Source organism: Diospyros lotus, chromosome 13, assembly GCF_014633365.1.
Source record: "Diospyros lotus cultivar Yz01 chromosome 13, ASM1463336v1, whole genome shotgun sequence".
Classification (NCBI taxonomy): domain Eukaryota; kingdom Viridiplantae; phylum Streptophyta; class Magnoliopsida; order Ericales; family Ebenaceae; genus Diospyros; species Diospyros lotus.
The window spans coordinates 16,942,163-16,957,399 of NC_068350.1; the positions used below are offsets into that span (position 1 = coordinate 16,942,163).

At 38.2% G+C, this 15,237-nt stretch overlaps 1 protein-coding gene across 1 annotated transcript in view; it reads left to right on the forward strand.

The window, feature by feature from the left end:
- LOC127788657 (acyl-coenzyme A oxidase 4, peroxisomal) overlaps positions 1 to 15,237 on the forward strand; it is a 46,892-nt gene that overhangs the window by 3,422 nt on the left and 28,233 nt on the right. Inside the window, exons 3-8 of the mRNA XM_052317213.1 lie at positions 9,271 to 9,377; positions 9,947 to 10,024; positions 10,108 to 10,231; positions 10,349 to 10,422; positions 10,547 to 10,606; positions 11,418 to 11,527. Of these exons, the coding sequence (XP_052173173.1) occupies positions 9,271 to 9,377; positions 9,947 to 10,024; positions 10,108 to 10,231; positions 10,349 to 10,422; positions 10,547 to 10,606; positions 11,418 to 11,527 (553 nt within the window). The remainder of the gene's footprint in view (positions 1 to 9,270; positions 9,378 to 9,946; positions 10,025 to 10,107; positions 10,232 to 10,348; positions 10,423 to 10,546; positions 10,607 to 11,417; positions 11,528 to 15,237) is intronic.

A 15,237-nucleotide genomic window follows, 5' to 3' on the forward strand; every position in this document is an offset into this window, starting at 1 on the left:
CCCCATTCTCTTGATTTTTGATTTTTCTTTCCACAAAATCACATTTACAAACTTTGACTTTTCAAACATAATGCTATCTTAGTTATTTTTGCCTCTTTCACAACACATAAAATAATTCCAACATATCGATTAATTAATGGCAAAAAAATATAACACACGTAGAAATATTGATAGCTCGACCTAGACCCACCAACGGGTCGTTACAGTCGGTCGCCATCTCCTTTTTCTTCTCTGGCAGTCGCCATTGTCAATCATCGCTTTTCATAGTGTTTTCGGCTGACCACTATCGCCTTCGCCTATAGCTGATCGTGACCATCGGTCTTCTACCATTCAACCACCACTGAGAGCCCAGTTCCAATCGCCGTTATCAACCATTATCAGCAGTTTTTGACTCCTTTGCGTTTTTGTTCAACTATTTTCAAAGCCACCATTGACGGACACCTTTGCCTCTGTCGTCATCAACAACCACCATCGCAGCCTTTGTTTGTTCAATGTGACTCTTTGATTTCTTCGGTTACTTGTTTGACCACTAGCCTTTTCCTTGCTTCCTCAAAGATCAGTTGTCTTCCTTCTTGCCATCGTTTCTCTAGCCACTCCACCATCGTCGGCTATTGAAGCTCCCTCGTCGTCGTTAATTTTTGCTCATCCCTGCAAGCTTCTGCCATTGAAGAAGCTTCAAGCTTCAAACCCAGATCCTTGCCCAGATTTGGTTCGGATTTGACCCAACCCAATTTACCCATCCAGACTCATTTTAGATTTGGTCAGCCCAGAGTTGACCTATTAGGCTAGATCCGATGCTAGATTTGCCAGATAGATTCAATTTGGTTTTTTGCCCATATTTGGTATTTTTTGGTCTGTTTTTAATTTGGTTTCTTATTTAAATTATTTGATATTATTTGGGGTTATTTAATGACTTCGTTGAAGTATGATATTCCTTTGTTGGATCGGAATATTAGATTTTCGCTATGGCAAGTTAAGATTCGTGCAATTTTGGCATAGATGGATTTAGATGATGCATTTTTGGGCTTTAAAAAAATGTCAAAATCATGGAGTACTAAAGAAAAACAGTGTAAGGATCATAAGCCCTTATCTCAAATACATCTGCATTTATTAAATCAAATTTTACAGGATGTTTTGAAAGAAAAAACTACTGCTGCTCTATGTTTTAAATTGGAATAGCTATGTATGATGAAGAGCTTAACTAGTAAGTTGCGTTTAAAGTAAAGGCTGTATTCTCATCGAAAGGCTGAAGGTACGTCTATTAGAAGCCATTTAACAGTTTTTAAAGAAATTGTTTTTGATTTGAAAATCATGGAGGTTAAGTATGATGATGAGGATTTGAGTCTAGTTTTGTTATGTTTTCTACCAGCCTCGTATTCAATTTTTAGAGACACCATATTTTATAGTTGTGATACTCTCACCCTAGATAAAGTTTATGATGCTTTATTCTTGAAAGAAAAAATCGATAAGTAGTTATTGGGGAATTTTGAAAATCAGGGAGAGGGTTTGGTGATTAGAGGGAGAACAAATGATAGAAATTCTGGTGGTAAAAGGAAAAGTAGTTCCAAGTCCAAAAACAAAGAAAAAACCTGTAATTATTGTAAGAAGAAAAGACACATAAAGGAGTGTTATAAGCTGTAGAACAAACTTAAGAGATAGGAATCTGACTAGAAAGGGAAACAACCAAAAACTTCCAGTGAAACCAATGTTGTTGAAGATAACAGTAGTGATGGGGAACTTATGGTGGTTACTAAACCTAGTGAAGATTGGATTTTTGACGCAACATGCACGTTTCATATGTCTCCTAATAGGGATGGGTTTTCGACATATAAAACTTCAACTTCTGGTGATGTGTTGATGGGTAATAATTCTTCTTGTAAAATTGTTGGCATTGGAACAATTAAAATTAAGATGTTTCATAGTATCGTTCGTATTTTAACTGATGTCAGACATGTTTCGGATCTCATAAGAAATCTTATTTCATTGAATACTCTTGATTTGAATGGATACAAGTTCATTGGTGAAGGTGGAGTTATTAAGGTCAGTAAAGGTGTTCTTGTTGTGATGGAAGGTATAAAATAGTACGATAGATTATATGTTCTGCAAGGTTCTATCGTTACAGGTGATGCTTCTGTTTCTACTTCTTCTTTATTTGATATTGATATCACTTAGTTATGGCATATGCGTTTTGGACATATAGTGAAATAGGTATGGTTGAATTGAGCAAAATAGGACTTCTTGAAGGGCAGAGTACTGGAAAATTAGAGTTTTGTAAGCACTATGTATTTGGTAAGAAAAAACAAGCCAGATTTAATAAAGACATTCACAATACTAAAGGTATACTGGACTATGTTCATTTTGATCTTTGGGATCCAGTCAGAGTACCCTTTAAAGGTGGTGCCAGATATATGTTAATTTCATTGATGATTTTTCTAGGAAAGTCTAGGTATTCTTCTTGAAATAGAAGACTGATGTTTTTGCTACTTTCAAGCAATGGAAGACTATGATTGAGAAACAAACCGATAGACAGATTAAATGTCTCCGCACTAATAATGGTTTAGAATTTTGTTCAAATGAATTTAGTGATTTTTGCAAGAAAGAAAGAATTTTAAGACATTTAACAGTTTTAGGTACCCTATAGCAAGATGGTGTAGTTGAGTGGATGAATAGAACCTTGTTGGAAAAGGTACGATATATGCTGTCTACTATCTAAGTCTTTTTGGGCTGAGGCTGCTTACATGACATGTTTTCTGATTAATTGGTCTCCTTTGTTTGCTATTGATAAGAAAACTCTAGAAGAATTATGGTCAGGTATTCCTATGAATTATTTTGATTTGAAAATTTTTGGATATCCTACATTTGTTCATGTTGATAATGGAAAATTAGAATCATGGTCTAAATGGTGTTTTTTCCTTGGTTATAAATTTGGTGTTAAGGGTTGTAAGTTATGGGATCTAGAAGTGCCTAAAGTTGTAATTAGCAGAGATGATATTTTTGATGAAATTGCTATGCTTCATGGTTCATCTGTAAAAGAATCTAACGCTATAGGTTGCCAAAGGTCTGATATTCAAGTGGAGCTTGAAATCGACAAAAAGAAACATCTGAGCCGTCGTCATCTTAGATTAAGTCAAGCCCCAAAACAAGTTCGAAAGAACGTGCCAGTCCATTAGATTATTGTATTGCTAAGGATAGATCCAGAAGAAATATCAGACCTTCTCAAATGTATGTTGAAGCTGATCTTGTTGCCTATGCCTTGAGTGTGGCTAAAGATATTGACTATAGTGAAGAGCCTTCCATTTATTCTGAAGTAGCTAGTTATGCTAAATCTGGGAGAGAGATTACAGCAAAGTAATGCAAGAAAAGATGAAATCTTTACAAAAAAACAGTAGTTAGAAGTTGATGAAACTACCCGAGGATAAGAAAGTAGTTAAGTGCAAATGGATATTTAAGAAGAAAGAAGGTACACTAGGAGTTGAAAACGTGAGTTACAAAGCTAGCCTCATAGTGAAGGGATACAGTCAGATTCCAAGTGTGGACTTCACAAACGTATTTTTTCTAGTTGTGAAACACAATTCCATTCGGGCACTCCTTGGTATTGTGGCTATTCAAGATCATAAACTTGAATCGTTGGATGTTAAGACAACGTTCTTACATGGGATACTTGATCAAGATATCTATATGTATCAACTAGAGGGTTTTGAAGTTCTAGGCAAAGAAGACTATGTGTGCTTATGTCACATACTACTCCTAAATTCCCTTACTACTATAAAATTTCTTATTGTAAATGCAAGTATAAGAGAGTAACTAACCGCACATGTAGTGTTAGTTATAGGGCGGGAGTAATAAGTGTGGGAAGCTCCTTTTCATTCAAATTTGTAAGTGATCAGTATAAAAGGCTGATCGCTCATGATAGAAGTATGAATACATTGATTCCAATTCAGAAACACTCTCCTCTCTAAAATTCTCTTTCCCTCCCTCTAAATTCTATCTCTCTCCCTCTCTTTGTCAATTCTCTCTTTCGCGTGAGTTCTCGAAGAACCGAGAGTTCACCGCTGTCAGGCTACACCTGACAATTTGGTATCAGAGCGATCCCAGCCAATCCAGCTGCGAACAGATCTAGTGATGGCAAACATCACAAGGATGAAGAACATGGAGGCGCAACTACACCAATTCGGGTCCACGGTCTCTGACTTACAGGCGCGAGTAGATAAGCTCGAATTGGGATCAAATCGTAACCACGAGGCGATCATTTCCATTGATTGCAAACTGGATGGGGCAGTCAACAGGTCAGGGAAGAGGTAGGAACGCAAATTAGAGAGCAACTTCAAGGCTTCATGGTTATGTTTGCGTTGGAACAACTGGTAAGTCTCTCTCCATATTTTCCTCCTCGGGATAGAATGGATCCGATTCTTCCCAGCCACGGGATGAGTCAGAGGAGGCCAGTAGCCTCGAAGGCTGGGGAGGAGCCGGGGGAAATAGGAGATCACGTGACTGACCAGAGGCAAGGAGGAAATGGTACCCTTGGGCATTCGGGGATACCGATGCCAAAATTGGATATCCCCATGTTTGATGGGAATACACCCCGCTGGTGGATTAGGCGATGTGAAAAGGCCTTCGAGTGGTTTGGAATTCCGGAGCACCAGAGGGTAGCCATGGTTATGGCCTACTTAAACGATGCTGGGGATGATTGGTATCAAGGATGGGCGAAGACAAAGGAAGAGTGCAAAGTTTGCAACAGAACTCTACGAGCGGTTTGGAGAAAGGGGAATGAGTGACGTGGTGGAAGAATTTAACAAGTTTAGGCAAAGTGGATCAGTGGCTGAGTACCAGAGGAGGTTTGAAGAGTTGAAGGCATTGATGCTCAACCATAACCCTTACCTCACGGAGGCTTATTTTGTCTCTAGTTTTATTAGTGGTTTGAATGAAGAATTGAAGCCTATGGTGAAGGTGCTACAACCCCAGACTCTTAAGCATGCTACTGGTAGTGCCCGGTTGCATGAGTTAGCAGTGGAGTCGCTCATGAAGAAGCAACGGTTGGTGAGTAGGGGAGGAACACACAATGTGTTAACTCCCGTGGGAAGGGCTCAGATTAGAGAAAATTGGAAGGGAGTACAAGGAATGCAGAATTCACTTCCACCAGCTCCCATAGCTCAAGGGGAGAAGCTAATAGAGTAGAGAAGACAAGCTAATCTCTGCTATAAGTGTGGGGATAGGTGGGGGTCGGAAGCTGAGGCAGCGTTTGAACAGCTGAAGAAGGCCATGAGTGAGGTGCCCGTGTTGAGATTGTCGGATTTCAACAAAACGTTTGTGGTTGAAACAGATGCTTGTGATAATGGGGGTGGGGGCGGTACTGATGCAAGAGGGCAGACCCATGGTCTGCCTCAGCCAAGCATTATCCCCACGACATGAAAGGCTAAGTATTTACTAGAAGGAGATTGTGGCAGTCTTATTAGTAGTGGAAAAATGGAGGCACTACTTAGAAAGAGGGCAGTTTGTGATCAAAACTGACCACCAAAGTCTCAAATACTTATTGCAGCAGAGACTCCACACACAATTACAAAAAAAAAGGAATGGCTAAGTTAATGGGACTTGATTATACAATACAATATAAAAAAGAGAGACAACGTAGTGGCAGACGCTCTATCCCACTGTATGGAGAAGGGAGAGACCACAGCCATTTCAATGACCATACTTGAATGGTATCAAGAAGTAGCAAGCAGTTATGAGCTTGATGAATCGGTGAAAAAGATATTGGAGCAACTGGTGTTGGACCCTAATAGTAAGAAAGGGTACACATTACAGAATGGGGTGCTAAGATATAAAGGGCGGATAGTGGTTGGAGATTGTCCACAGCTAAAAGACAAGATCCTCCATGCCTTACACAGATGTCCTTTGGGGGGACATTCAGGGATTCAGAACACCTACATCAAAGTTAAGCAACTTTTCTTCTAGCCAAAGTTGAAGGAAGCAGTAGTTCAGTTTGTTATGGGGCGTGATGCTTGTAAACGATGCGAATATGAAATAGTGGCCACACCGGGACTCCTATAGCCTTTAGAAATTCCAGGGCAAGCATGGGAAAGCCTGTCCATGGACTTTGTGGAAGGGCTTCCTAAGTCTAAAGGATAGAACTGCATAATGGTAGTGGTTGATCGGCTCACGAAATTTGCCCATTTCATCGGGCTATCCCACCCCTATACTACCCAAGAGGTCTTGAGAGTATTCTTGGATCAAGTTATTAAGTTGCACGGGGTTCCCAAGACCATTATTTCTGACTGTGACAAGGTCTTTACTAGCTTGTTTTGACAGGCTCTATGGAAGAATATGGGGACCAAACTTAGCATGTCATCGGCTTACCATCCTCAAACGGATGGGTAGACGAAAAGGGTTAACCAATGTTTGGAAAATTACTTGAGGTGCCTAAGTTTTGAATAGCCGAAGCAGTGGTACAAGTGGCTGGCTTTAGCTCAGTGGTGGTATAATTCTAACTGCCACAGTTCTATACGAAGATCACCATTTGAAGCTCTTTTTGGATATAAACCCCCCTTCCTACCAGTACCCCTAAGTTTGTTAAAGTAGCTGTGGTAGATGACTACCTTCAGCAGCGGCAAGGAATTTTTCAACAGTTAAAGAAAGACTTAGCTATGGCAAGAAACCGAATGAAGCAACAAGCCGACAAAGGGCGAAGCGAGAGGGAGTTTTCAATAGGGGAGTCAGTGTACCTAAAGTTGAGGCCAATGCAGGTGAGGGCGGTGACTGGAGAGCCCACTACTAAATTGAGCCCGTGGTACCATGGTCCATTCTCTATAACAGCAAAATTGGGAAAGGTTGCTAACCAGCTCCAACTATCGAAGGGATCTCTAATTCACCCGGGCTTTCACGTATCATTGCTTAAGAGAGGTGTGGGAGACTAACCTACTAGTTCCTGCCTACCCACCAAGAGTCCAGAACCTGAGTTGCCAAGGGAACCAGAAGCTATCCTCGACAAAAGAGTGATCCATAAGCACGGGGTTGCCCTAATCAAGTGTTAGTGAAATAGAGCCAGTTGCCTACTGAAGACAGTACTTGGGGAATACCTCCCGGAGCTACTCAAACAGTTTCCGAGAGTTGCCAGTCTATTTTGTATTTCTTGAGGACAAGAAATTTTTCAAGGGGAGGGTAATTGTCACGAACTACTCCTAAATTCCCTTACTACCCTTAAATTTCTTGTTGTAAATGCTAGTATAAGAGAGTAACTAACCGCACGTGTAGCGGTAGTTATAGGGCGGGAGTAATAAGAGTGGGAAGCTCCTTCTCATTCGAATTTGTAAGTGATCAGTATAAAAGGCTGATCGCTCATGATAGAAGTATGAATACATTGATTCCAATTCAGAAACACTCTCCTTCTCTCTAAAATACTCTTTCCCTCCGTCTAAATTCTCTCTCTCTCCCTCTCTCTGTCAATTCTCTCTTTCGCATTAGTTCTTGAAGAACCGAGAGTTCACCAGTGTCAGGCTGCACCTGATAGCTTATTGAAGAAGTTTCTATATGGTCTGAAAGAGTCTCCTCGGCAGTGGTATAAAATGTTTGATTTCTTTATGATTAAGCACAATTTTAATAGATGCAGTTATGATAGTTGTGTCTATTTTAAAAGGAACAAGAACTGGTCCTTTATATATATGCTTCTATATGAAATACATGAAAGTCTAGAATTCATGTAGCCGACCCCACATAGTGGGATAAAGGCTGAATATGTTGTTGTTGTTTTATGTTGATGATATGCTAGTAGTATTGAAAGATAAGGATGAGATAAGGAGATTGAAAGTTCAGCTCAATAAAGAATTTGATATGAAAGATTTGGGAGTAGGAAAAAAGATACTTAGAATGCAAATTTCAAGAGACAGGGAGACGGGTAAATTATATCTAAGTCAAAAAGGATACATTGAGAAAGTCTTAACTAAATTCAATATGTAGAAAGCTAAACCTATAAGTACTTCGTTAGTTGCACACTTTAAACTTTCATCTAGCTTGTCTCCTATATCAGATGTTGAAATTGACAAGATGTCTAAAATTCCATACTTTAGTGTAGTTGGTTGTCTCATGTATGTTATGGTTTGTACATACCCTGATTTGGCTCCTACAGTGAACGTAGTTAGTAGATACATGGTTAACCCTGGTAAAGAACATTGGAAGGCGGTCCAATGGATTCGTTGATATTTGCATGGTACCGTTGATGCATGTTTACAGCTTGGAAACTCTAGAAATGGAGTTATAGGTTTTGTTGATTTAGATTTTGCAGGAGATCTTGACAAGAGAAGATCGCTTATCGGGTATGTGTTCACCATTGGTGGTTGTGCTATTAGTTGGAAGGCTATCTTATAGTCCACTGTTGCCTTGTCTACTACAGAAGCATAATATATGCTAATTACTGAGGCCATTAAAAAAGCTATTTGGCTGAAGGGGTTGATTGATGAAATCAATGAGAATCTTTAAGACAGTTCGGTCTATTGTGACGGTTAAAGTGCTTTTTTCCTCACTAAAGATCAGATGTCTCACGAGAGAACGAAACATATTGATGTGCGATATCATTTTATTCAAGATAATATTGCTTGTGGTGAAGTTATTGTGAGAAAAATCAGCACGCATGATAATCCTGCAGATATGTTAATCAAGTCCCTGCCTATTGTAAAGTTTGAGCATTGCGTGGATTTGGTTAGTATTCATCAGGGAGATTAATTCTCCGTGATTTCGTTGGAAGAAAGAATTCTAGATAATTCCATATGTAGATTTAGAGTCAAAGGCGAAGATTTGTGATAATTATGACTCAAAATCCTAATTCATCTATGATTGAGTTTTCTAATTTGACTGTAATTATGACTTCGAATTTGACTGTGATTAGGATGTCAAATTCGATTTTGAATGGGATTTATCTCATATATAAGAATATTCTCATGAATCATCTTCTGATCAGAATATGATTTTCTGTATACATTTATAGATGATTTTAGGTCTATAAATATGTGCCAATATCACTTTTGTTGTAGCAATATTTGTTTAGTGATATTTTATTCTTTCTGCCTGTATTTTTTCTCGATTTGGGTTTTCCACATTAAATTCTGTGTTCGTGTGTGATTGATGGTTTGATTGTTATTTGTTTTTGATCCAATTTCGTAACTGCTAGTTTAACTTGTCAACATCAATGCATGAAATTATGCACTTGTACTGCCTGAAAACTAGGGTTGTTTCTTGGGAAATTGCTTTGTATTAAATATCTTGAGCTCCTAAATTTTACAGCTTCAGACTATTATGAATTTGATGACCTATTGACTCCTGAGGAGCAGACCATCAGGATGAAGGTGAGAGAGTTTATGGAAAAAGAAATAGCTCCAATAATGGCAAAGGTATTTTCTCATTCTCCTCTGAACTCACTCAAAGCAGCAGTGCTATATGGATTTTTCTGTTCCCCTTTGTACATTGCCCATAGGATATGAAGCGTATAGGATATATGCCTGACATGATAGAATTTGATCCTCTAAAAGTTTAATGATATTTAAAGGAGAAAAAAAAAAAAAAAAAAAACTCTCATATGATTGTTTGAAGCTTTCAGTCATTCCAGATGAATGGGAGATAGAGGTCTTATTTTCTCTGAGTTCCATTTAATCTCAAATACATTCCTAAATAATAATGATATGTTAATTAGAATAACAAATAATGCATATTAAATATGCACAATGAGTTTACAAGAAATATTGTAGAATTAACAGTTTAAAATGGTCTGAAGGCTAGACCATACCTGCATTAGATACTCATACCACAAGCCATGTAAAGTGGCCTGCATGTGCCGTTATGACTTTATTAGTTGTTAGATACAGAGTGTACTGATTGAAGTGACTTTCTCATATGTTTGTTAATACTTACGCCTAGATTTTTCCCTACAACTTATGTAGAATTGTATTGTTACCATTTTCAGTACTGGGAGAGGGCAGAATTTCCATTTCATGTTGTTCCAAAGCTTGGTGCCCTAGGTATTGCTGGTGGCACAATTAAGGTATTTTCATTACATTGTTTTCATCTCTATTTTTTAGCTTGTTTTAGTGGGAGCTGGGACATTAAGTTTATTTTTTCTTCTAGGGGTACGGATGTCCAGGTCTGTCCATCAGTGCAAGTGCCATCACAGCGGCAGAAGTTGCAAGAGTTGATGCTAGCTGCTCTACCTTTATTTTGGTGCATTCTTCTCTAGCAATGCTCACTATTTGTAAGTTCGTGTCATATTTTGACTTTAAGTTTATGTTGTCAGCCATTCCATTTCTCATCACTCTTGCAACTATGGTTTATGAATGCTGAGTTGTAAGACTTTGTGTTCTGTTAACAGCAATAGGTGGCTCTGAATTGCAAAAAAATAAGTACTTGCCTTCATTGGCACAATTAAATACCATAGGTTGTTGGGTAAGAATCCAATTTTTTTCTTCTTTTTTCCCTCTGATGTTTTTAGCATCTTTATATTCTCATGTAATTATGATACAAGAATCTGCTGCCAACATGTAACCTAAATTGTTTATTCACACTACAGGGTTTGACTGAACCCAACTATGGAAGTGATGCAAGTGCTTTGCAGACAACAGCAACAAAGGTTTAAGTTCCTCATTTCTTGCATAGTTACTCTTTTTAACTACCACGTTTGAAGATGCATACACACTTCTAAAAGGGTGCCTTATTGTGTTGGACATTAGTTCTAATGCATGTTGGATGCTCATCAAACATTTAATATTTTTTATGCTATTAAAAATTTAATTACCAACTGGACACTAGAGGACACTCATGTTACAGAGGGACACATGTACATCTGTTACTTAAACAAATTAGAACCATTTTTTAGTAAAAAATAAACAATAAAATAAAACAATTAAGAGTTATATCTACTAAACCTATATTTAACTTTTTTCTCAAACTTTGAATATGGAACTTTTAACTCATTTATGAAAAGATTTTGCAAAATGGATATTAGGAACGTATGATGAATGTATAAGAAAAAAAGAAAAAGAAATAACATAATGAAAGGACTACGGTATTTTAAAAGTTTAGAAAGGCACTCCTAGTGCATGAGTCTCGACAGTCCATGATGATTGTTTTTGCACACAACCTTACCCATATGTATTATGCAGTCGCTGTTTCCACACTCAAACCCATGACCTGCCAATCACAAGGGAGCAATTTTATTGGTGTTACACAAAGCTTGCACTCACAGCATTTTATTGTAATATAATAAAATGTGTATGTAGCTGTAATACACAAAAAATGAGAAACAGTTTTCTATTTGTTGTACACATATAAGCCATATATTTATTTTCTTATGTATCCTATTTTGTCTATGTGCTTCTTAATCAAATTCTTTTTGAGTGTTCGTATCAACCTCTTTAATTTTAACCTCATGCTGTTATCAGGTTGCAGGAGGTTGGATCCTTGAAGGTCAAAAGCGCTGGATAGGAAACAGCACTTTTGCTGATGTACTGGTTATTTTTGCTAGGAACACATCCACAAATCAGCTAAACGCGTAAGCAAGAAATGTGCAGTTCTGATATCTATATTAGGATGAAGATACTGGAAGTTTATACTTGAGGATGGATTTGTAATTACAAGTGCAGCAAAGGAGGCTGCAACTATACAGAATAAACCATTAGGATAGGTCATTTACTTTATATTATCAACTAGTAATAATCCAAAAGTACCAGAAATGCAGAAATTCCAGAAGAAAATATTGAAAAATTCATATTTATGTCCAAATTTACGAGACCTTGAAAATTTGGAATAAAAACATTGTTGAATTGTTAACCACCATCTCATCAAAAAGTTTAATTTGATAGATAGGTGGTTAATTTTATCTTTTGTATTTTTATTTTTACTCTCAATATGTCTCGTATGTGTTGGAGTGTGGAGTCTGATTCGATTTATGACACCTACATCAAGCTGGCATTAGGTCCCGCTGCCCGATTAGCAAGAAAGGGTCAAGGGGGGTAGTGACCCTTGTGGGGGCTCGCGGTAGAGCCCTCGAACCTTAAATAGGAAATTGTTTCTGAAACCTAAACAAATTTAGAAATCCTATTTGAATTAGGAGTTTTATCTCCCTAGTTTTCTTCTATAAATATGTGGGCATAATTCTTGTAACTGTAACCTTTTTAAATAGTGAAAAACACCTAATGTGGCCGTGGACATAAGCATTCTTTGTTGAACCAATTAAATTTTATCTTGTGTGTGCGTGCGATTTTTTTCCAAGTTTTGTTATCGCTTGATTCGTTCCATAACAATACATGTGGTGAGGTTTCATTGCATAATTGGTCCAAACACTACAACTATTTAAATATTGGGTTAGCAGTACCCGTTACTTGCTCTAATACTATGTTGAATTGTTAATCACCATCTTATCTAACAGCTTAAGCTGGTAAACAGATTAATTTTATCTTTTATATTGTGGCGATTGCCTCAATTGATTGTATATCATAAAAATTGTATATGCGTTGTGTATATATACGCACAAAGGATCTAATTACATTCCTAAATCTAGAGATTTCTAAGAATCTTCAATCACCATAATCAAAGGCGTAATAAATGAGATTTGGAAGCTGTATAATTTCCTAACACATGGCCTAAAATAGGAGGATATTGGATCTTAACTGGATATAGGATCTTGACACTCCTCCTCAAGCTAGAGAATATAGGTTTACCATTTCTAGCTTGCCGACAATTTTTTGGAATGTTTGATTAGATAATCCCTTAGTGAGAACGCTAGCAAGCTGATCCTTGGATGAGACATACGGCGTGCAAATTAATCCACTGTTGAGCTTTTCCTTTATAAAGTGTTGGTTTACTTCTACATGCTTAGTCCAATCCAGTGATCTAAAACGCGGCCAAGGTGGCTGCCTAGGCGCTAGGTGGCCCTTGGCCACTGCGATTAAGCCCTAGTTGGCACCCTTAGGCACCGGGCCTGATTGATCAGGTCCGATCAGCGCCTAGGCCGCCCAAGCGGCGCCTAGCTGCCTTGGTTGCCGCCTGGGTCGAGCGTAGCCTGGGTCGCGTGCAGCTTGGGCCGATTATCTCTCTCTCGTTGTCACTCTCTCAGTCTCTCACCACTTTCCTCTTCTCTCTCGCTTTCTCGTTCACTTTCTCTCGTTGGATTGATGTCATCGTTTGTGTCTCTCTCGTCTCACTCGCATCCGAGAGGGTTGTTCTCTCCCGCCGGTCCTTGCTCCTTGCTCGTTGTTGTGGCTTGCTGCTTGCTGTAGTAGCAAGGAGGAAGTCCTTGCTCGTTTCTACTTGCAGCAAGTAGTAAGCCAACTTCCTCCTTGGCAAGTAGCAAGTTACAATACTCAGGAAAAAAAAAAAAAATTATTGTTCAATCTTAGCAAGTAGCAACAAATTGTTGTTAATCTTTCTTAGTTGTATATTTTAATTCAATGTCAATTACTTAGAAAAAAAAAAAAAAATCAAATGATGTCGGATGGGATTGGGAGTACGGGAACATCATCTGAAGCCTCCTCAGTTCTTGAAAGGAAGTCAAATGCTAAGAAACAGAACGACATATCTGAAAATAACATCAAATTACATCAAAATGTTAAAATTAAAAAAAAAAAAAAAACATTTTTCCTAGGCCTTGCTTAGGCATCCTAGGTGCTAGGCCCCCATCTGGCCCTCGACTAGTGCCTATCGCGTTTTAGAACATTAGTCCAATCACGTTGAACAAGATTGTGAACAATGCTAATGGCTAACTTGTTATCACAATTTTGTTTCATAGAACCCTCGCACTTAATCCTGAGATCTTCTAGTATTATCTTGAGCCAAAGTAGTTCGTAAATACCGACTGCAATAGACCTAAACTTAGCTCCCGCACTTGATTTGGCTACTACTGGTTGTTTCTTGCTCTTTCACGTGACCAAATTGCCTCCAACAAAGGTGCAGTAACCTGAAGTTGATTTCCTATCAATTATGGAACTTGCATAGTCGACATTCGTGTAGGCTTCAAGACTGAGACTTGTACTCTTCTTGAACATAACTCCTTTACCCATATGAGTCTTCAAGTACCGAAGGATGCGATAAACTGCCTGAAGATGTGTCCTCTTGGGATTGTGCATGAACTGACTAACTAGATTGACTGCATAGGTTATATCCAGTCGAGTGTGTGATAAATAGATTAGTCTTCCAACAAACCTCCGATACATTCCTCAATCTACTCACTCATCATCAGCGGTTTCACTGAGCTTGTGGTCAGCCTCAAGTGGCATGTCTGCAGGTTTGCACCCTGTGTGCCCAGTCTCATTAAGTAAATCAAGAACATATTTTTGTTGTGACATGAAGATACCTTCTCTCGACTGTGCCACCTCTATTCCTAAGAAGTACCTTAACCGTCCCAGATCCTTAATCTCAACTTTTATAGATAGGCATTTCCTTAGGGTTTTTTCCTCCTCATCATTACTATAACAACAACAACATATTCAGCATTTATCCCATTATGTGAGGTTGGCTACATGAATTCTAGACTTCCATGTATTTCTGCCTTTTGTCATATCTTCATTTAGGCCCATACACTTCATATCAAACTTTAATGTCTCTCCCAAAGTCTTCTTAGGTCTGCCTCTATCTCTTTTTTTGACTAATTGTTCTATTTCATCAACTCTCCTCATAGGAGCATCTCTTGGTCTTCTTCTCACATGGCCAAACCATTTTAGTCTAGTCTCTCTCATCTTCTTCTCGATTGGCACTACTCCTACCTTATTACGAATAACCTCATTTTTAATTTTATCTTTTCTTGTATGACCGCACATCCATCTTAGCATTCCCATCTCCGCTACGCTCGTCTTTTGCTCATGCTGGTATTTGACTGCCAAACATTCTGAGTCATACAACAAGACTGGTCTTATAATTATCCTATAGAATTTTCCTTTCAGTTTTAATAGGATTTTACCATCACATAACACCCTTGATGCATTTCTCCATTTTAGCCAACTTGCCTTAATTCTATGCGTGACATCCTCGTGAATTTCTCCATCTTTTTGAATCACTGATCCCAAGTATCGAAAATGGTCTTTTCTTTGTAAGATTTGATCTTTCAATTTTATTATAACTTCCTCCAGTCTTGCATTCTTACTAAATTTATGTTCCATATATTCTGTTTTCCTTCTACTTAATTTAAATCCCTTAGATTCTAAATTATTTCTCCATAACTCAAGCTTAGTGTTCACTCCCTCTTTTGTTTCATCCACCAACACTATG